We start from the raw sequence: 14,395 nt of genomic DNA, 5'->3' as shown, positions 1-14,395 counted from the left end.
TTTGGTGCCCTACTTTCAATTTAGTCAGATCCTGCTTTTAGTTTCCCTTTCAGATCTTCCTTCTCAACTTCTGTTGATGGATGAGTGGGATCATCCCATACTCATCTTTATCTTTCTGACTTAGCTCACTTAACATAATTCCTTCTAGCTCTGTCCAAGATGGGTCAGAGAAGGTGGGTTCATTGTTCTTGATAGCTGTATAGTATTCCATTGTGTATATATACCACAGCTTTCTCAGCCACTCATTTGTTGTTGGGCACCTGGGTTGCTTCCAGGTTTTAGCTATTATGAATTGTGCTGCTATGAACATAGGAGTACAAACCTCTTTTTGGTTGGGTGTTATGGAGTCCTTGGGGTATAACCCCAGGAGAGGAATTACTGGATTGTATGGAAGGTCCATGTTTAGCCTTGTGAGAGTTCTCCAGACTGCTCTCCACAGAGGCTTGACCAATTTACATTCCCACCAGCAATGCAAAAGGGTTCCTCTGTCCCCACAGCCTCTCCAGCCTTTGTTGCTGCTGTCCTTTTTGTTGTATGCCATTCTTACAACAGGAGTGAGGTGGTATCTCAATGTTGTCTTAATTTGCATTTCTGTGACAATCAGAGACCTGGAGTAGTTCTGCATACATTTGTTAGCCTTTTGGATCTCCTCTGGAGTGAATGTTTTGTTCATATCCTCTGCCCATTTTTGGATGGGGTTATTTGCTTTTTTGGTGCTAAGTTTGCTGAGCTCTTTATATATTTTGGTGATTAGTTTCTTGTCTGATGTATGGCATGTGGAGATCTTCTCCCATTCTGTGAGGAGTCTTTTTGTTTGTTTAATAGTTTCTTTGGATGTGCAGAAGCTTTTCAATTTGATGTAGTCCCATTGGTTTGTTTCTGCTTTAGTCTTTCTTGCAATTGGGTTTATTTCATCAAAGATGTCCTTGAGGTGTAGGTGGGAAAGTGTTTTACCAATGTTTTCCTTTAAGTATTTGATTGTTTCTGGTCTAACATCCAGGTCTTTGATCCATTTGTCGTTGATTTTTGTTTCTGGAGAGATAAAGTGTTTCAATTTCATTCTTCTGCATGTTTTAACCCAGTTTTCCCAGCACCATTTATTAAAGAGAGCCTTCTTCTTCCATTTAATTTTTTGGGCCCCCTTATCAAAGATTAGATGTCCATAGGTGTGGGGATGATTGGTGCACCTTGTAACCAATCAAATGTACCACCTTGTAACCAATCAAATGCTGCTCCCGGCTTGAAGGGTATATAAGCAGCTTTCCAAATCAGGGAGGGGGCTAGCGTGGCAGGAGTCTGCTAGACACCACTGGTGTAATAATGTACTTCTCTGACCTCTGCGTGGTCATAACCTTAGATTCGTTCTTTAGATCTGCTGCACCCTGGAGCTGAAACACTTGGAGCTGTAACACTCAGAGCTGTTCTGTGGATATTTTTTCATAACACCTCTCTTTCTTCCTCTGGCAATCCAATAATGCCTATATTACTTCTTTTGAAGTCATCCCACATGTCTCTGTTGTTATTTTCAGAATCTCTTAATCTGAAATCCCTTCCTTCTTTCTTAGTTTTCTCTAATTCATCCTCAATCTTGCTAATTCTGTTTTCTGCCTCATTTATTCTATTCTCTCTCCCCTCTGTTGTTTTCTGTAGCTCAGCTATTTTACCTGTTACCCTGTTCTGATACTGTATTAGCTCATTCAGCTAGTTGTGCTCTTAGCTCAGCTATTTCAGCTTTCAGCTCTCTGATCTTTCCAAGTCTCATTTGTTGTTTCTGCATTTCTGATGACAATTCTTTCAAACTGTTTCCTCACTCCTGTGACTAATTCCTCAATTAGTGTTTGGATCTTGTCCTCATTCTTCTGTGCTTCTACTTTTTGTTTTTTTGTTTGTTTGTTTTGTTTTTTTAATCTGGGCTTTTGTCCTGGTTGACTTCTCCACTGTTTCTTCTTGGTTTAACCATTGTATGTCGTATGTTGATGTCCCTCTCTCAGTACTATTCAATCCACTAATCCCTCGTGCCTGGATTGATTTGATTCTAAGTAAGATACTTAAAGAGTTCACAGTTATGGAAATTAACAGTTGTTTCAATGTTGTTTCAATCCTGAGGTGAAACAAGGTGGCTGTTAAACCCTCTTTTGTTCTTTATTTTCCCTGTAGGATATGGGAGCCCGTGGGCTTTTTTTTTTTTTTTTTTTTTTTTTTAACCATACGTAGATTTTTCAGCTTAATTACTCACTCCTAACCTCAGACAGAACAGGGTGGGGGAGAGATAGCACAGTAGTCATGCAAAGAGACTCCCAAGCCCCAAGGGGTCCAAAGCCATAGGCCCAATTCACCTTCTCTGACAGCAGCCAGAGCCAAGCTAGGTAGCAGTTGTTGGCCTTGTGAGTTTCTAAACAAATCTTGTTTTTACTCTATGGGTTCTGAGGCAGTTATTCAACATGTCTCTGAATTCATTAGGACAACAATGTGGAAAGGCTGCCACTATACAGCCCCACTTCTGGACCACTGGGAGTGTATGTCTTCTCCTGAGTTGCCCAATCAGGTCTCTGCCCCCAGTGTCAGCACAAGGCCTCCCCACTGCTGCTCCAGCCTCCAAGGGACAGTAGCAATGTAGACTCATAGATGCATTTGGTGAGCCTTAGGGAATCCTCTCCTCCCCTCAGCAGTTTATTTGTTGATAAAACTCAGACCAGAGAGGGTGCCTTAACTGGCAAACTGCCAGACTGCCAGTTGCTCCTGCCAGACTGCCAGACTGCCAGTCGCTCCTGAATACACACGGGCTTTCAGCCCCAGGAATCTCTCCTTAGGCCCCTGTCTGTCTACAAGCCGCACATGTTTGCACTCACCTGTGACTTGGTTCCCAAAGTATTCTGAGTCTTGTCTTGTGTTCTCAGGTGATCTTATTTGTTATTCTTAGTTGACTGAAGAGAGGAGAGAGATGCAGCTGCTGCTACTCTGTAGCTCCGCCTCTGGAAGTCCCTTCCTTCCTTCCTTCCTTCCTTCCTTCCTTCCTTCCTTCCTTCCTTCCCTCCCTCCCTCCCTCCCTCCCTCTTCCTTCCTTCCTTCCTTCCTTCCTTCCTTCCTTCCTTCCTTCCTTTCCTTCCTTTCCTTCCTTCCTTCCTTCCTTCCTTCCTTCCTTCCTTTTCTTTCTTTTTTTCTTTTTTTTAAACCAAAGCACTGCTCAACTCTGGCTAATGGTGGTACAGGGAACTTTGTCCTTGTTTCTTAAGTTCCACCTATAAGTGGGATCATCTGGTGTTAAATGTCTTTCTCTTTTTGGCTTATCTCACCTAACATGTTACCTTCAAGTGTCATCCAAGAAGAGGCAAAGGAGATAACTTCATCATTTTAAACATCTGGATATATATATATATATATATATATATATATGTCATCACTTCCTTTTTTAATATATTTATTTTCCCTTTTTTTTGTTGCCCTTGTTTTTTAACATTGTTGTGGTTATTGATGTCATTGTTGTTGGACAGGACAGAGAGAAATGGAGAGAGGAGGGGAATACAGAAGAGGAGAGAAAGATAGACACCTGCAGACCTGCTTCACCACTTGTGAAGCGACCCCTCTGCAGGTGGGGAGCTGGGGCTTGAACCAGGATCCTTATGCTGGTCCTTGTGCTGTGTGTCATGTGCGCTTAACCCCCTGCACCACCATCCGAATCCCTTATCACCACTTTCTTAGCCACTAGTCTGTCACTGGACACCTGGGTTACCTCTGAGTTTTGGCTATTTAAAATTGTGCTGCTGTGGACATAGGTGTACAAAGATCTGTTCTAGTATGTATTTTTATTTCCTTTGGGTAAATCCTCAGGATAGAAATTTCTTTTTTTTTTTTTTATTTATTCCCTTTTGTTGCCCTTGTTGTTTTATTGTTGTAGTTATTATTGTTGTCATTGTTGATTGTTGTTGGATAGGACAGAGAGAAATGGAGAGGGGAGGAGGAAGACAGAGAGAGGGAGAGAAAGATAGACACCTGCAGACCTGCTTCACTGCTTGTGAAGCGACTCCCCTGCAGGTGGGGAGCCAGGGCTTGAACCAGGATCCTTATGCGGGTCCTTGTGCTTAGCGCCACTTGCGCTTAACCTGCTGCGCTACAGCCCGACTCCCAGGATAGAAATTTCTGGGTCAGGACTTCTGGGAGGCGTGGCCATGGAATAACTGGGACCACATCACCTCTCCTCCTAAGACAACAAATAAATACAACTAGAGACCCAACTGAAGCCATAATCTATAGCTGAAAGTTCTGCAGCCTCAGGTGGGTGCTTGCCTGTGGTTGGAGCAAATGGGGGTGAGGGAACAGCAAAGTCAAGTCAGAGATCTCTTTCTGGGTGCTGCGGATGCTCACCTGCACCATTTTGGTGATTTCACTTTTAGCACAGCAAGCAACATTGTTCCTAGTGCCGGAAGAAAAGAGACAGGGACTTAAAACCTCTCAGTCTTTGACTCAGGGGCTTTAGCCTTCTGAATTTAAGGCAAGGACACAACATAAAATAGGGCATTTGTGACCACAAGACAATCCAAAGCAACCACTCCCCCACCCATCTCACCTGCCACATATACAAACAAGAGTAACCTAGAGATCACAATAGCACCACCTGCTGGCCATCATTAACCAGCACACACAAAAAATGTGCAAGCAGAGAAACAGAACTAAACAGCCAACTATGCTGGATCAGCCAGACAGAAATGAAATAGGAAATCCAAGGAATTACAGATTTGGAGAGTCTCTCAGAGACAGACTAAACAGATCTTATTATGAGGACTCTCCAAGAAATTAAGCAAGAACTAAAAGAACATGTTACTATGGAATTAAAACACATGAGAGAGGAACTTACAACAGAATTCACTAAGAATTTTCAAATCTTGAAAGAAGAACTTCAGTCAGAACTCCAGGGAGTAAAAGACACTCTAACTGCAATCCATGCCCAGGTAGAAGGCTTAGGAAGTAGATCCACACATTCAGAAGAAATAATCTCCAGTCTAGAAGATACGGCCAGCCCACTCTTTCATTTGTTTTTTCCCCCAGTAGGGAACTACTGGCTTATGGTGAGGACAGAGCCCACAGGCAGAGCCACTACACCAGCTCGGCAGTCTCCACTTTTTCAATTGAAAGATGAGGAAGAGGAATGGTTTAGAAAGACTGAATATAAGAGTGATGGTATATAAGAGTGATGGTATATAAGAGTGATGGTATATCTGAATATAAGAGTGATGGTATATCTGAAGAGGAGGACAAGACCCAGAGTCCATTTTCAGAGCAATTTTAGCTGAGAACTTCCCTCACTTCAGATACCATCAGAACATATTCATTGAAGAGGCAGAATGATCACCCAGATTTATAAGTACAAAAAGACCAGAGCCAAGGCACATTACTGTAAAACTATCAAAAGTGGGGGGGTGTTGGGCGGTAGTGCAGTGGGTTAAGTGCACGTGGTGCAAAGCACAAGGACCGGCATAAGGATCCCAGTTCGAGCCCCTGCTCCCCACCTGCAGGGGGGTAGCTTCACGGGCGGTGAAGCAGGTTTGAAGGTGTCTGTCTTTCTCTCCCCCTCTGTCTTCTCCTCCTTTTTCCATTTCTCTCTGTCCTACCCAACAACGATGACATCAATAACTATAACAATAAAAACAACAAGGGCAACAAAAGGGAATAAATAAATAAAATAAAATATTAAAAAAACAAATATGAGGGAGAAATAAAGTTCTTTTCAAAGAACTAAAGAAATATGCCACAATCAACCCCACCTTACAAGAACTACTGAACCTAGTCCCACAAGAAAGGAGGAAGCAAAGGAATACAAGTTCCAAACACCAAGTTGCAGATGCTACCATGATGTCAACCTAACTCGCCTAGACAGATGACCTCACCAATGTACCGTGGAACCCCACCTCTTCAGAGCCCTGCCCTAGTAGGGAAAAATAGGGACAGGTTGGGAGTATGGATCAACCTGTCAATGCCCATGTCCATCAGAGAAGCAATTACAGAAACCAGACCTCCCACCTTCTGCACCCCATAATGATCCTGGGTCCATGCTCCCAGAGAGATAAAGAATAGGAAAGCTTCCAGTGGAGGGGATGGGATATGGAACTCTGGTGGTGGGAAATGTGTGGATTTTTACCCCTTTTATTCTATGGTTCTGTTGATATTTTCTATTTTTTTTATATTTTACAAATAAATTAAAAAAAAAAGAAAAGAAAGGAATAGAGGCAGGACCATAGAAAAAATTGCCAAATGTATATAACAAGAGATAGATAGCTATAGAAATAATAGTCAACTTAATATCTGAATCCTTGGGAGAACTGCTTTCCAATGGAGGGAATGGTGATACAAAATTTTGTTGGTGGGAATGGTGTGGAATTATACCCATGTTATCTCATAATTTTGTAAAACAATAATAATCACTAATAAAAAAGGAAAAGAAAAATTCCTGTATCAAAAGGTAGATCCATTTCTCATGTTCTGAAAAATCTTCAGACTGTTTCCACAAGGGCTGGACCAAGTTACATTCCTACCAGCAGTGCAAAAATGTGTCTTTTAGGGGAAAGCAGTTTCTAAGCTGGAATGTTTGGTACTTCCAATGCTGGTGCATTCCAGCATAGTTGGAAGTGTTTGCTTTAGGGCCAAAAGAAAAAGTGGGCAGTGTTCACAGAGCTGACATGCACTGGTATAAATTTAAAAGGTGAGATAAAGACAAACTTGGCCTTTACAGTATATATATATATATACATATATATATATATATATTTTTTTTTTTCCCTTGAGCCTTGGGAACAAAAACAATTCTCTCTTGGTTCAACCACCTGTCAGCTGTAAGTGGTTATTATTTCATCATTTTGCAATAAAAGATAATAGAATAACGATTTATGTCATATGGCTGATGTTTTAATGTGTCTCTCTGTTATCCTGACCTGACAATTTATGATTATAGTGAATGTTTTTTTTTCAGGACACCATGGTAATGACTTGTTAATGGGGATTAGTCCAAGTTGCAGAAACCCAGGCCCTGCCTAACCCCTTTCTGCCTTGAAGGGGAGGGTGGTATTTTTGCTCAGCTGATGGTACTGCTCCCATACTTTAACCCTCCCACATAAAAGTTGGGTTTTGAGGAGTAGTGAGTCCAGAGTTGTACCTGAGCTCTGGTGGATGACTACTACCTATTGATTCTAAAACCGAGTCCATACTCTGGTCTCCATCTTCTGCATTGATATTTATAAGTTTTTTAATTCATTATTATTTTATTTATGGAGCTGGGACCTCATACATGTGAAATTTCATTGCCTTGGGCCACTTTTTCATTCAGGTAAAGAACCAGAGAAAGGGAGGGAGGGAAGAGGGAAGGGAAGCCAAAGCCCCAGAACTTTCTCTGGTGTCAGCTATCTTTTCAGGCTCACATTTGTTAGTTTGACATATGAAATAGCAGCAGCATGAAGGGACCTCATTTCCAGATGGGCATGGGCATCTCAGCTGTGTGGTGGGCTGCCTTCCTTCTTCTGAGTCTCCCTCCCTACCCCCTAAGTCAGGAGGTACAGAAATGGAGAACTTGCATTTTCATGAGAGAGAATGGGAAGTTTGCGGGTAGAAATTTAAATATCATCTACTTGGCAGCCCGTCCAACTTCTTGAAATAAAATAATCTCAAGACGAGTTCCTTATAAAAAGGTGGTGTCTTGCTTTGAGCTGGGCATATGATATAGCTCCTAGAGAAATGATATTGTGGTGGGGAGGTGGCAGAGTGGGCAAATCATAGGACTTGCATGTGTGAGGACCTGGGTTCGTCTTCATAGGCTAGAGCATGACCCCACCATTGGAGCCTGGAGCCCTGCCTCTCCAGAGCACTGCTCCACTAGGAAAAGAGAGAGACTGGCTGGGAGTACGGATCAACTTGCCAATGCCCATGTTCAGCAGGGAAGCAATTACAGAAGTCAGACCTTCCACCTTCTGCACCCCGTAATGACCCTGTGTCCATACTCCTAGAGGGATAAAGAATAGGAAAGCTATCAGGGGAAGGGGTGGGATATGGAGTTCTGGTGGTGGGAAAGGTGTGGAGTTGTACCCCTCTTATCCTGTGGTTTTTGTCAGAGTTTCCTTTTTATAGATAAAAATTAAAAAAATCTATAAAATATTTATTTTTAAAGAATTTATTTATGATGAAGTAGAGAAGGAACCAGACATCACTCTGGTACATGTGCTGCCAGGGATTGAACTCAGGACCTTATGGTTGAGAATCCAGTGCTTTATCTACTGCATCACCTCCCAGACCGCATATTTATTTATTTATTTATTTTAGATAGAGACAAAGAGACACAGAGAAAAAGTGAAAGGAGACCATAGCACTAAAACTTCCGTCAGTGCATGGGGGCAGGATTCAAACATGGGTTGAACACACAGCAAAGCAATGCATTATCCAAATCAACTATTTCACTGGCCTGAAATAAAGAAATCTTAACAAAAGAAATTTCAGAGTCCTGTTTAGCATTAATAAAATTAATTAAGCTATGACTTTATGATACAGCATTAAACAGGGATTAGAATAAATATCGACATTTGTGGGCAGAGTGGATGTTGTGTTCTAGGGGTGAGACAGCATTTATGTGAAGACTGGGGTGGGGTGTAGGGGGAGGTGAAGGAGGGCCATTGTGGCCTTAGCTGTGCTTCCTTCTCTGCAGACTATACACACCATTCCTGCCTCTGTCTGAGCTATCCTCTCGCCTCTGCTTTGCAGCCCTTGTATTTCCACACATCCTTGAACCACCCAAACATTGTGGCCGTGGTAGAAGTGGTCACTGAAGGCAGGAAGCGAGACGGCACCCTCCAGACCTTGTCATGTGGGTTTGGAATTCTTCGGGTCTTCAGCTGCAAACCGGAATCTCCCACCTCTGCCTCCCAGGATAAGCGGTACCCAGGGGTCCCCACATTCATGGGTCTTCCCTCTTTCTGTGTGACTTAACTGCTCATCATTTGGACATAATAAGGTGCTTTACGTTGTGTTCATAACAGGATACTGTGGGAGGTTTCTTTGGAGTAAGTAATCCAAGAAGGTGTTTGTAGGCCAGTGTTGGGCTAGAGTTGATGTGTGATGGATGTGGGGGTGTAGGTCTGCTCTCTCACTTATTCCTGTGGGACTTAAGGCTGCTTATCTTTTTTTTTTTTTTTTTTAATTTTAGTTTTATTGCCACCAGGGTTATTACTGGAGCATAGTGAATCCACCTTTCCTGGTGGCCATTTTCTCTCTTTCTTTCTTTCTCCCTTTTTCTTTCTTTCTCTCTTTCTTTTTTTGATAGGACAAAGAGAAACTGAGAGGAGAGGGGAAATAATAGAGGAGAGAGACAGAGAGATACTTGCAGCACTACTTAACTTCTTGTGAAGCTTCCCCTCCTTGCAAGTGGGGACCAGGGACTTGAACCTGGGTCCTTACATATGGTATCATAAGTGAGTGTACCACTTTCTGACTCTTAAGCCCGTTTATTAAACTAAAGGAGCAGAATAACATGCATCTCAATGGCTCTTGTGGGTATGAAATCTTGTTTTATACAGACAAGCATCAGTAAGTAGTAGGTATTTATTCAGCAGATATTCGTGGACATGTGTGTTCATTGGCTGGACAAACTTGGTGGTTAATTACTGTGTCATCATCACTTCAGCTGGGGTTGAAATTGACATTCTGATCAGGGTTCTCAGCCTGGGCATCACTGATTTTCTCAATGGAGATAGATTCTCTTGGTGGATGCTTTCCTGTGTAGTGTGGGATGTCTGACCAATGGGTAACAAAAGCACCTCCTACCCCCCTCACCCTTCCAGGGTAACAACCCCAAATATCTTCAGATATTCCAACGTTCCTGGGGGACAAAAATCATCCCAGATTAAGAAACACTGCTCTATAAACCCAGCCATGAAAATTATCAAGCATTATTGTCTTTCTTGGGACATTTTAGAGTCTGATATATTTCCCTGGGGCTATTTTCTAGTGCCTAGTAGGGGGGCTGTTTTAGGACAGTGCTGGGTGTGCTGGGTGAGCACTCAGGCTTTGGGAACCACCTTTATCTTCTGGGAGGCTGGGATTATATGATATTTAAAAATCTTTAGTAGGTGTGGGTGTGGTTGGGTCCTTACGCACTGTGTGAGATGTCAAGTGCTAATGTGTGTTGCCTGGTCATATTTTGCAGGCTGAAGCTGTATTATGGCACCCCCAGAGCCCTGTTGCATCCACTCCTCCTCGATCCCATAGAACGTAAGAGACGGGCCGTCTGCTGTCCTTGGCATCACATGCTCATCTTAAAACTTTCCCAAGAACTTTACTCCCATCCCTCCTCCACTCTCTTTCTCTTTTAAAATGGCAACACTGGAGAATGAACTCAAGGCCTCATGTATGGATAATACTGTTGATACTTGGATCCAACTTTCTCATGTCTTATTTGGAAGGAAGTGTAGAGTGAGAGAGAGAGACAGAGAGAAAGGAAACACAATAGAACTGTAGTCCCCTGCATAGAGCACCCCTGGTACTGTCTCTGATGCTTCCATGTAGTGCTGGGGCTCAAACCCAGACCTCAGGTATGGTAAAGCACATGTGCTCTACCAGGTGAACTATCTCTTGGCCGTTTCACAATTGGTTCTGTTCTGTGATCTTTTCTCCAAGCAAACCATTACCAGTTTAGCCCATTTATCTCATAGATTTGGGCAAAATGAATCATGGGCTTAGATTTTTGAATATTGAAAGACTGGAGGTCACTACCTGGAAGAAAGGCCTGTGGGGCAAAGCCTGTGGGGAGGCCGGGGGCTGGGGTGTGTGTGTGTGTGTGTGTGTGTGTGTGTGTGTGTGTTGGGGGCTTTGGCCTCCTTGCCTGAGGATCACAACTTTACCACCTGAGGAAGGAGGTACCACCCATCACTGGCCACCAGTTGTCCCAGAAAGATGTGACTGTAAAGTCCCTGGTTGTATCTAGGATAGACATCAAGGTCTTGCTGCTGTGGATACCCGAAGATGAAGGTTCTAGAACACTGCTATATTGTAGGGGGTTAGCTCTCAGGGCTACCACAGACCAGAGCAGACCAGAGCAGAGGGGGAGCTTCCTGTCATACCTCTGCCTCCTTCCCCTTTCGCAGCAGCCTGGGCACTTGTTTGGGTGGTGGGGGGGGATGAGCCCATTAGATTTCTGACCAAGTGGAGGATAGACAGAAGTGAGCCTAGTGGAGATGGTGATGGACTCAAAGGCTCTTTGAGAGGCTCAAGGCAGAAGTCATGCTGACTGGGGTGAGAGAAAGTGTACAGGATTACATGGTAGAAGGGGATCTGTGTGAGAAGGCCACTATTTGTCTGAGGTACACATTTGTCTGTTTTTTGTGGAGGGAATCTTGTGCCTGTCACACAGCCTGGGTTACAAAATCAGACCAACCCCAGTCCTCACATCGCTACTCAAGTAGAGTGCTCAGTCTAGGAGAGGATGGCTTCCCTTTATAGTGTCCTCGCCTGCCTCTGAACTTGGAGACCAAGATATGCCTGGGAAAACCTGTGCTATTGCTGTTCTGTGGGGAGAGGGCAGCTTGAGATTCTCCATGTTCAGTTGAATACAGGTTTCTATTCCATTGCAGTTTCACTTGAGAGTTATTAGAGTGATTCTTTTCTACTTAGTGATGGAACTAACAACATTCTAAAAATACTTTCCCTTTCTCTCTGTGTGTGTGTGTGTTTCCTAAGATTCTCAGTCTGTTGACTGGTTTGCCAGATATGCTTTGGTTTCAGCTGCCACACCAGGTGTTTTCTCCCCCAGAAAGCAAGCACATGACTGTCATTGAGAACTGCAGCCTGCAGTACAGCCTGAGGCCATACCTGCTCCTGGAGCCTGCCTTTCACCTTTTTCCTGAGAACCTTCTGGTGTCTGGTCTGCAGCACATACCTGGCCTCCTCCCAGCTCTTGGAGAAATGGGTAAGGTTGTTTGGCTTTTCTCTGTTTTGCGAATCTGTGGGGCTTACAGTTGGACCTCCCAGGAGTGGGGTGCTCTGTGGTTATCCCCAACAGGACATGGCTAGACACCTTCAGCAGACAGCCTGGTGGTGAGAGGGATGGCAGTGTCAGCCCCACGAGTGTTGCCCATGTCTCAGTCTTTGTCTTTTTGCCTTAGGCATTCATATTATTATTATTATTACTTTGTTGCCACCAGCGTTATCTTTGGGGTTTGGTGCCTTCATGAGAAATTCACTATTCCCACTGGCCATTTTTTTTTTTTTGTTAATAGAAACAGAGAGAACTTGAGAAGGGAGGAGGAGATAGAGGGAGAGAGACACCTGCAACATGGCTTCACCACTTGTGAAGCTTTCCCCCTGTAGCTGGGGACTGAGGGCTTGACCCAGGTTCTTGCATTGGTAATGTGTGTGGCTAACCAGGTGTGCCACCACCCAACCATGTATATGAAATGCCACTAGGGTTATCTCTGGGGCTTTCTGCTTACACAACTCTACCTTTCCTGGTGACCATTTCTTTTTCCCTTTTAGATAAGGGATGGGGAATTTCTGATTTTTGGAGTGAAATAGCTTGGTATGATTTTGCCAAGTTAACTGAAGCTTTTTTCATAGTAAAATTAAGTGTTAACTTTTAAGTTTATAGTTTTGTATGGCCCACCCACAAATAATGCTATAAATATTTGAATGGACCTTGATGGAAAAATGATTCCCCCCCCTGTTTTAGATAAGGGTGAGAGGCAGAAATAGAGAGGGAGAGAAGGGCAGAGAGAGGAGAGACAGTGCAGCACCACTTCACCTCTTATGAATCTTGTTGCCCCCACCCCTGTAGCACATTCTCCCAAGTAGGGGCCTGGGTCTTAAACCTAGGTGCTTTCGCATAGTAATGTGTGTTCTTTAGTGGGTAAGTCACCTGTCAACACTGTGAAAGGAATTAACTAATGTATTTTGTCATCTGTATGATTTTTCTGCTCCTGGTGGACATTTATTTATTTAAAGATAGAGGGTGAGAGATAGAGAAGGAGAGATACCACAGCACTTCTCTACTGCTTATACATCTCCTTTGCATGGTGTTTCCATGCTGTGTTTAGGGGATGCGAACGCAGGTCCTTCCCATGGTAAAGTGTGTGCTCTACTTGGTGAGCTGTCTCCTAGTTTCTCCTTGAGAAATGTTTTTATGAGATAGTTTAGATTTTTATATTTGTAGCCAGGAGACTTACTGCACCAATGACTTGTTTAAAACATATATTTTTAAAATTGATTTATTATTATGAAAGAGGAGGGGGAAAGAGAGGCCAGAGCTCAATTTATGCTGAGCTCTCTTAGGCATAGTGGTACCAGGGATTGAACCTATGGCCTCAGGTATACAAGTTCTATATCTGACAGACTGAGTGATCTTCCTGGCCCTTGACACAGTTTTTTAATTGTGGCAAGGTAGCTGTAACATAAAGTAACCTCCCCTTCTCCTTCTTCTCCCACCAGTGTTATAGTCTGGCCTATGTGCATCCTCTGCTCTTGTATTCTCTTTTTTGTTTGTTTGTTTTTCTTTAGATAGAAGGTTAGGGAAGAGAAAGAGAGAGGGGGCAGAAGAGAGATACCAAAGCAATGCTCGACTGTGCATAAACTACCCTGGTGCTGGGGCTTGAAATGTGGTGGCGTGGGACTGAACCTGAGTCTTTGTGCATGGCAAAGTGTTACCTTGTGAGCTATCTCCTGGCTTTCTTTTTCATTGTTAAATTTAAAAATATTTAATATAATGAAATGTGTGTGTGTGTGTGTGTGAGAGAGAGAGAGAGAGAGAGAGAGAGAAAGAGAGAGAGGGAGAGAGAGAGAAACAAAGAGACAGAACACTACTCAGCTCTGGTTTATGGTGGTGCTGGGTATTGAACCTGTGACTTCAGAGCATTAGGAATGAAAGTCTTTTTACATAACCATTATGCTATCTCCCCAGCCCTGTTTCATCAGTTTTAGGAGGAAGGTTTGTTTAGTGGCACTCAGTACATCAACATTGTTGTGCAACCATCACTACCATCTATCACTGAAACTTCATCTTCCCAAACTAAAGTGGTCTGCTTTCCACATTAACTCCTCATGCAGCTCATGCAGCACTCTCTGTCCACTTTTTTTTTTTTTTTCTCATTTTCACTATTCTGAGAATCTCATGTGGATGGAATCAAACAATATTGTTTGATTCCATCCTCATGAGATTCTCTGAGCTCACACTCTGTGGTCATGAGTAGGAACATTCCAAGCTGCCCCAATATCAGGACCTATCTTCCTCAGGTGTAGCATAGAGTATGTTGTCATTCTCCCTTTGGAGGATGGAACATTCTGTACCATTGTTGATCCAAGTTGAGGGCAAGGTCCTATGGGGCATGCCCTGGCTTTGTTACCACTGTGTCAGTGGTTTGTCACCTTACTGTGTGCT

General features: G+C 43.3%; 1 protein-coding gene across 13 annotated transcripts in view; it reads left to right on the top strand.

The window, feature by feature from the left end:
- Positions 1–14,395, top strand: part of NPHP4 (nephrocystin 4) — a 165,689-nt gene that overhangs the window by 38,114 nt on the left and 113,180 nt on the right. For 12 of the 13 annotated variants that reach the window (XM_060201322.1, XM_060201329.1, XM_060201323.1 and 9 more), the window contains 3 exons: positions 8,737–8,909; positions 10,178–10,242; positions 11,780–11,935. In XM_060201322.1, the coding sequence (XP_060057305.1) occupies positions 8,737–8,909; positions 10,178–10,242; positions 11,780–11,935 (394 nt within the window). Of the gene's footprint in view, positions 1–8,736; positions 8,910–10,177; positions 10,243–11,779; positions 11,936–14,395 lie in introns of those variants that run through there. The other variant, XM_060201331.1, reaches the window with a different exon arrangement.

This window comes from Erinaceus europaeus, chromosome 11, assembly GCF_950295315.1.
Source record: "Erinaceus europaeus chromosome 11, mEriEur2.1, whole genome shotgun sequence".
Taxonomy (NCBI): domain Eukaryota; kingdom Metazoa; phylum Chordata; class Mammalia; order Eulipotyphla; family Erinaceidae; genus Erinaceus; species Erinaceus europaeus.
The sequence above is the reverse complement of the archived record's forward strand: the minus strand, read 5'-3'. Positions and strand labels throughout refer to the sequence as shown.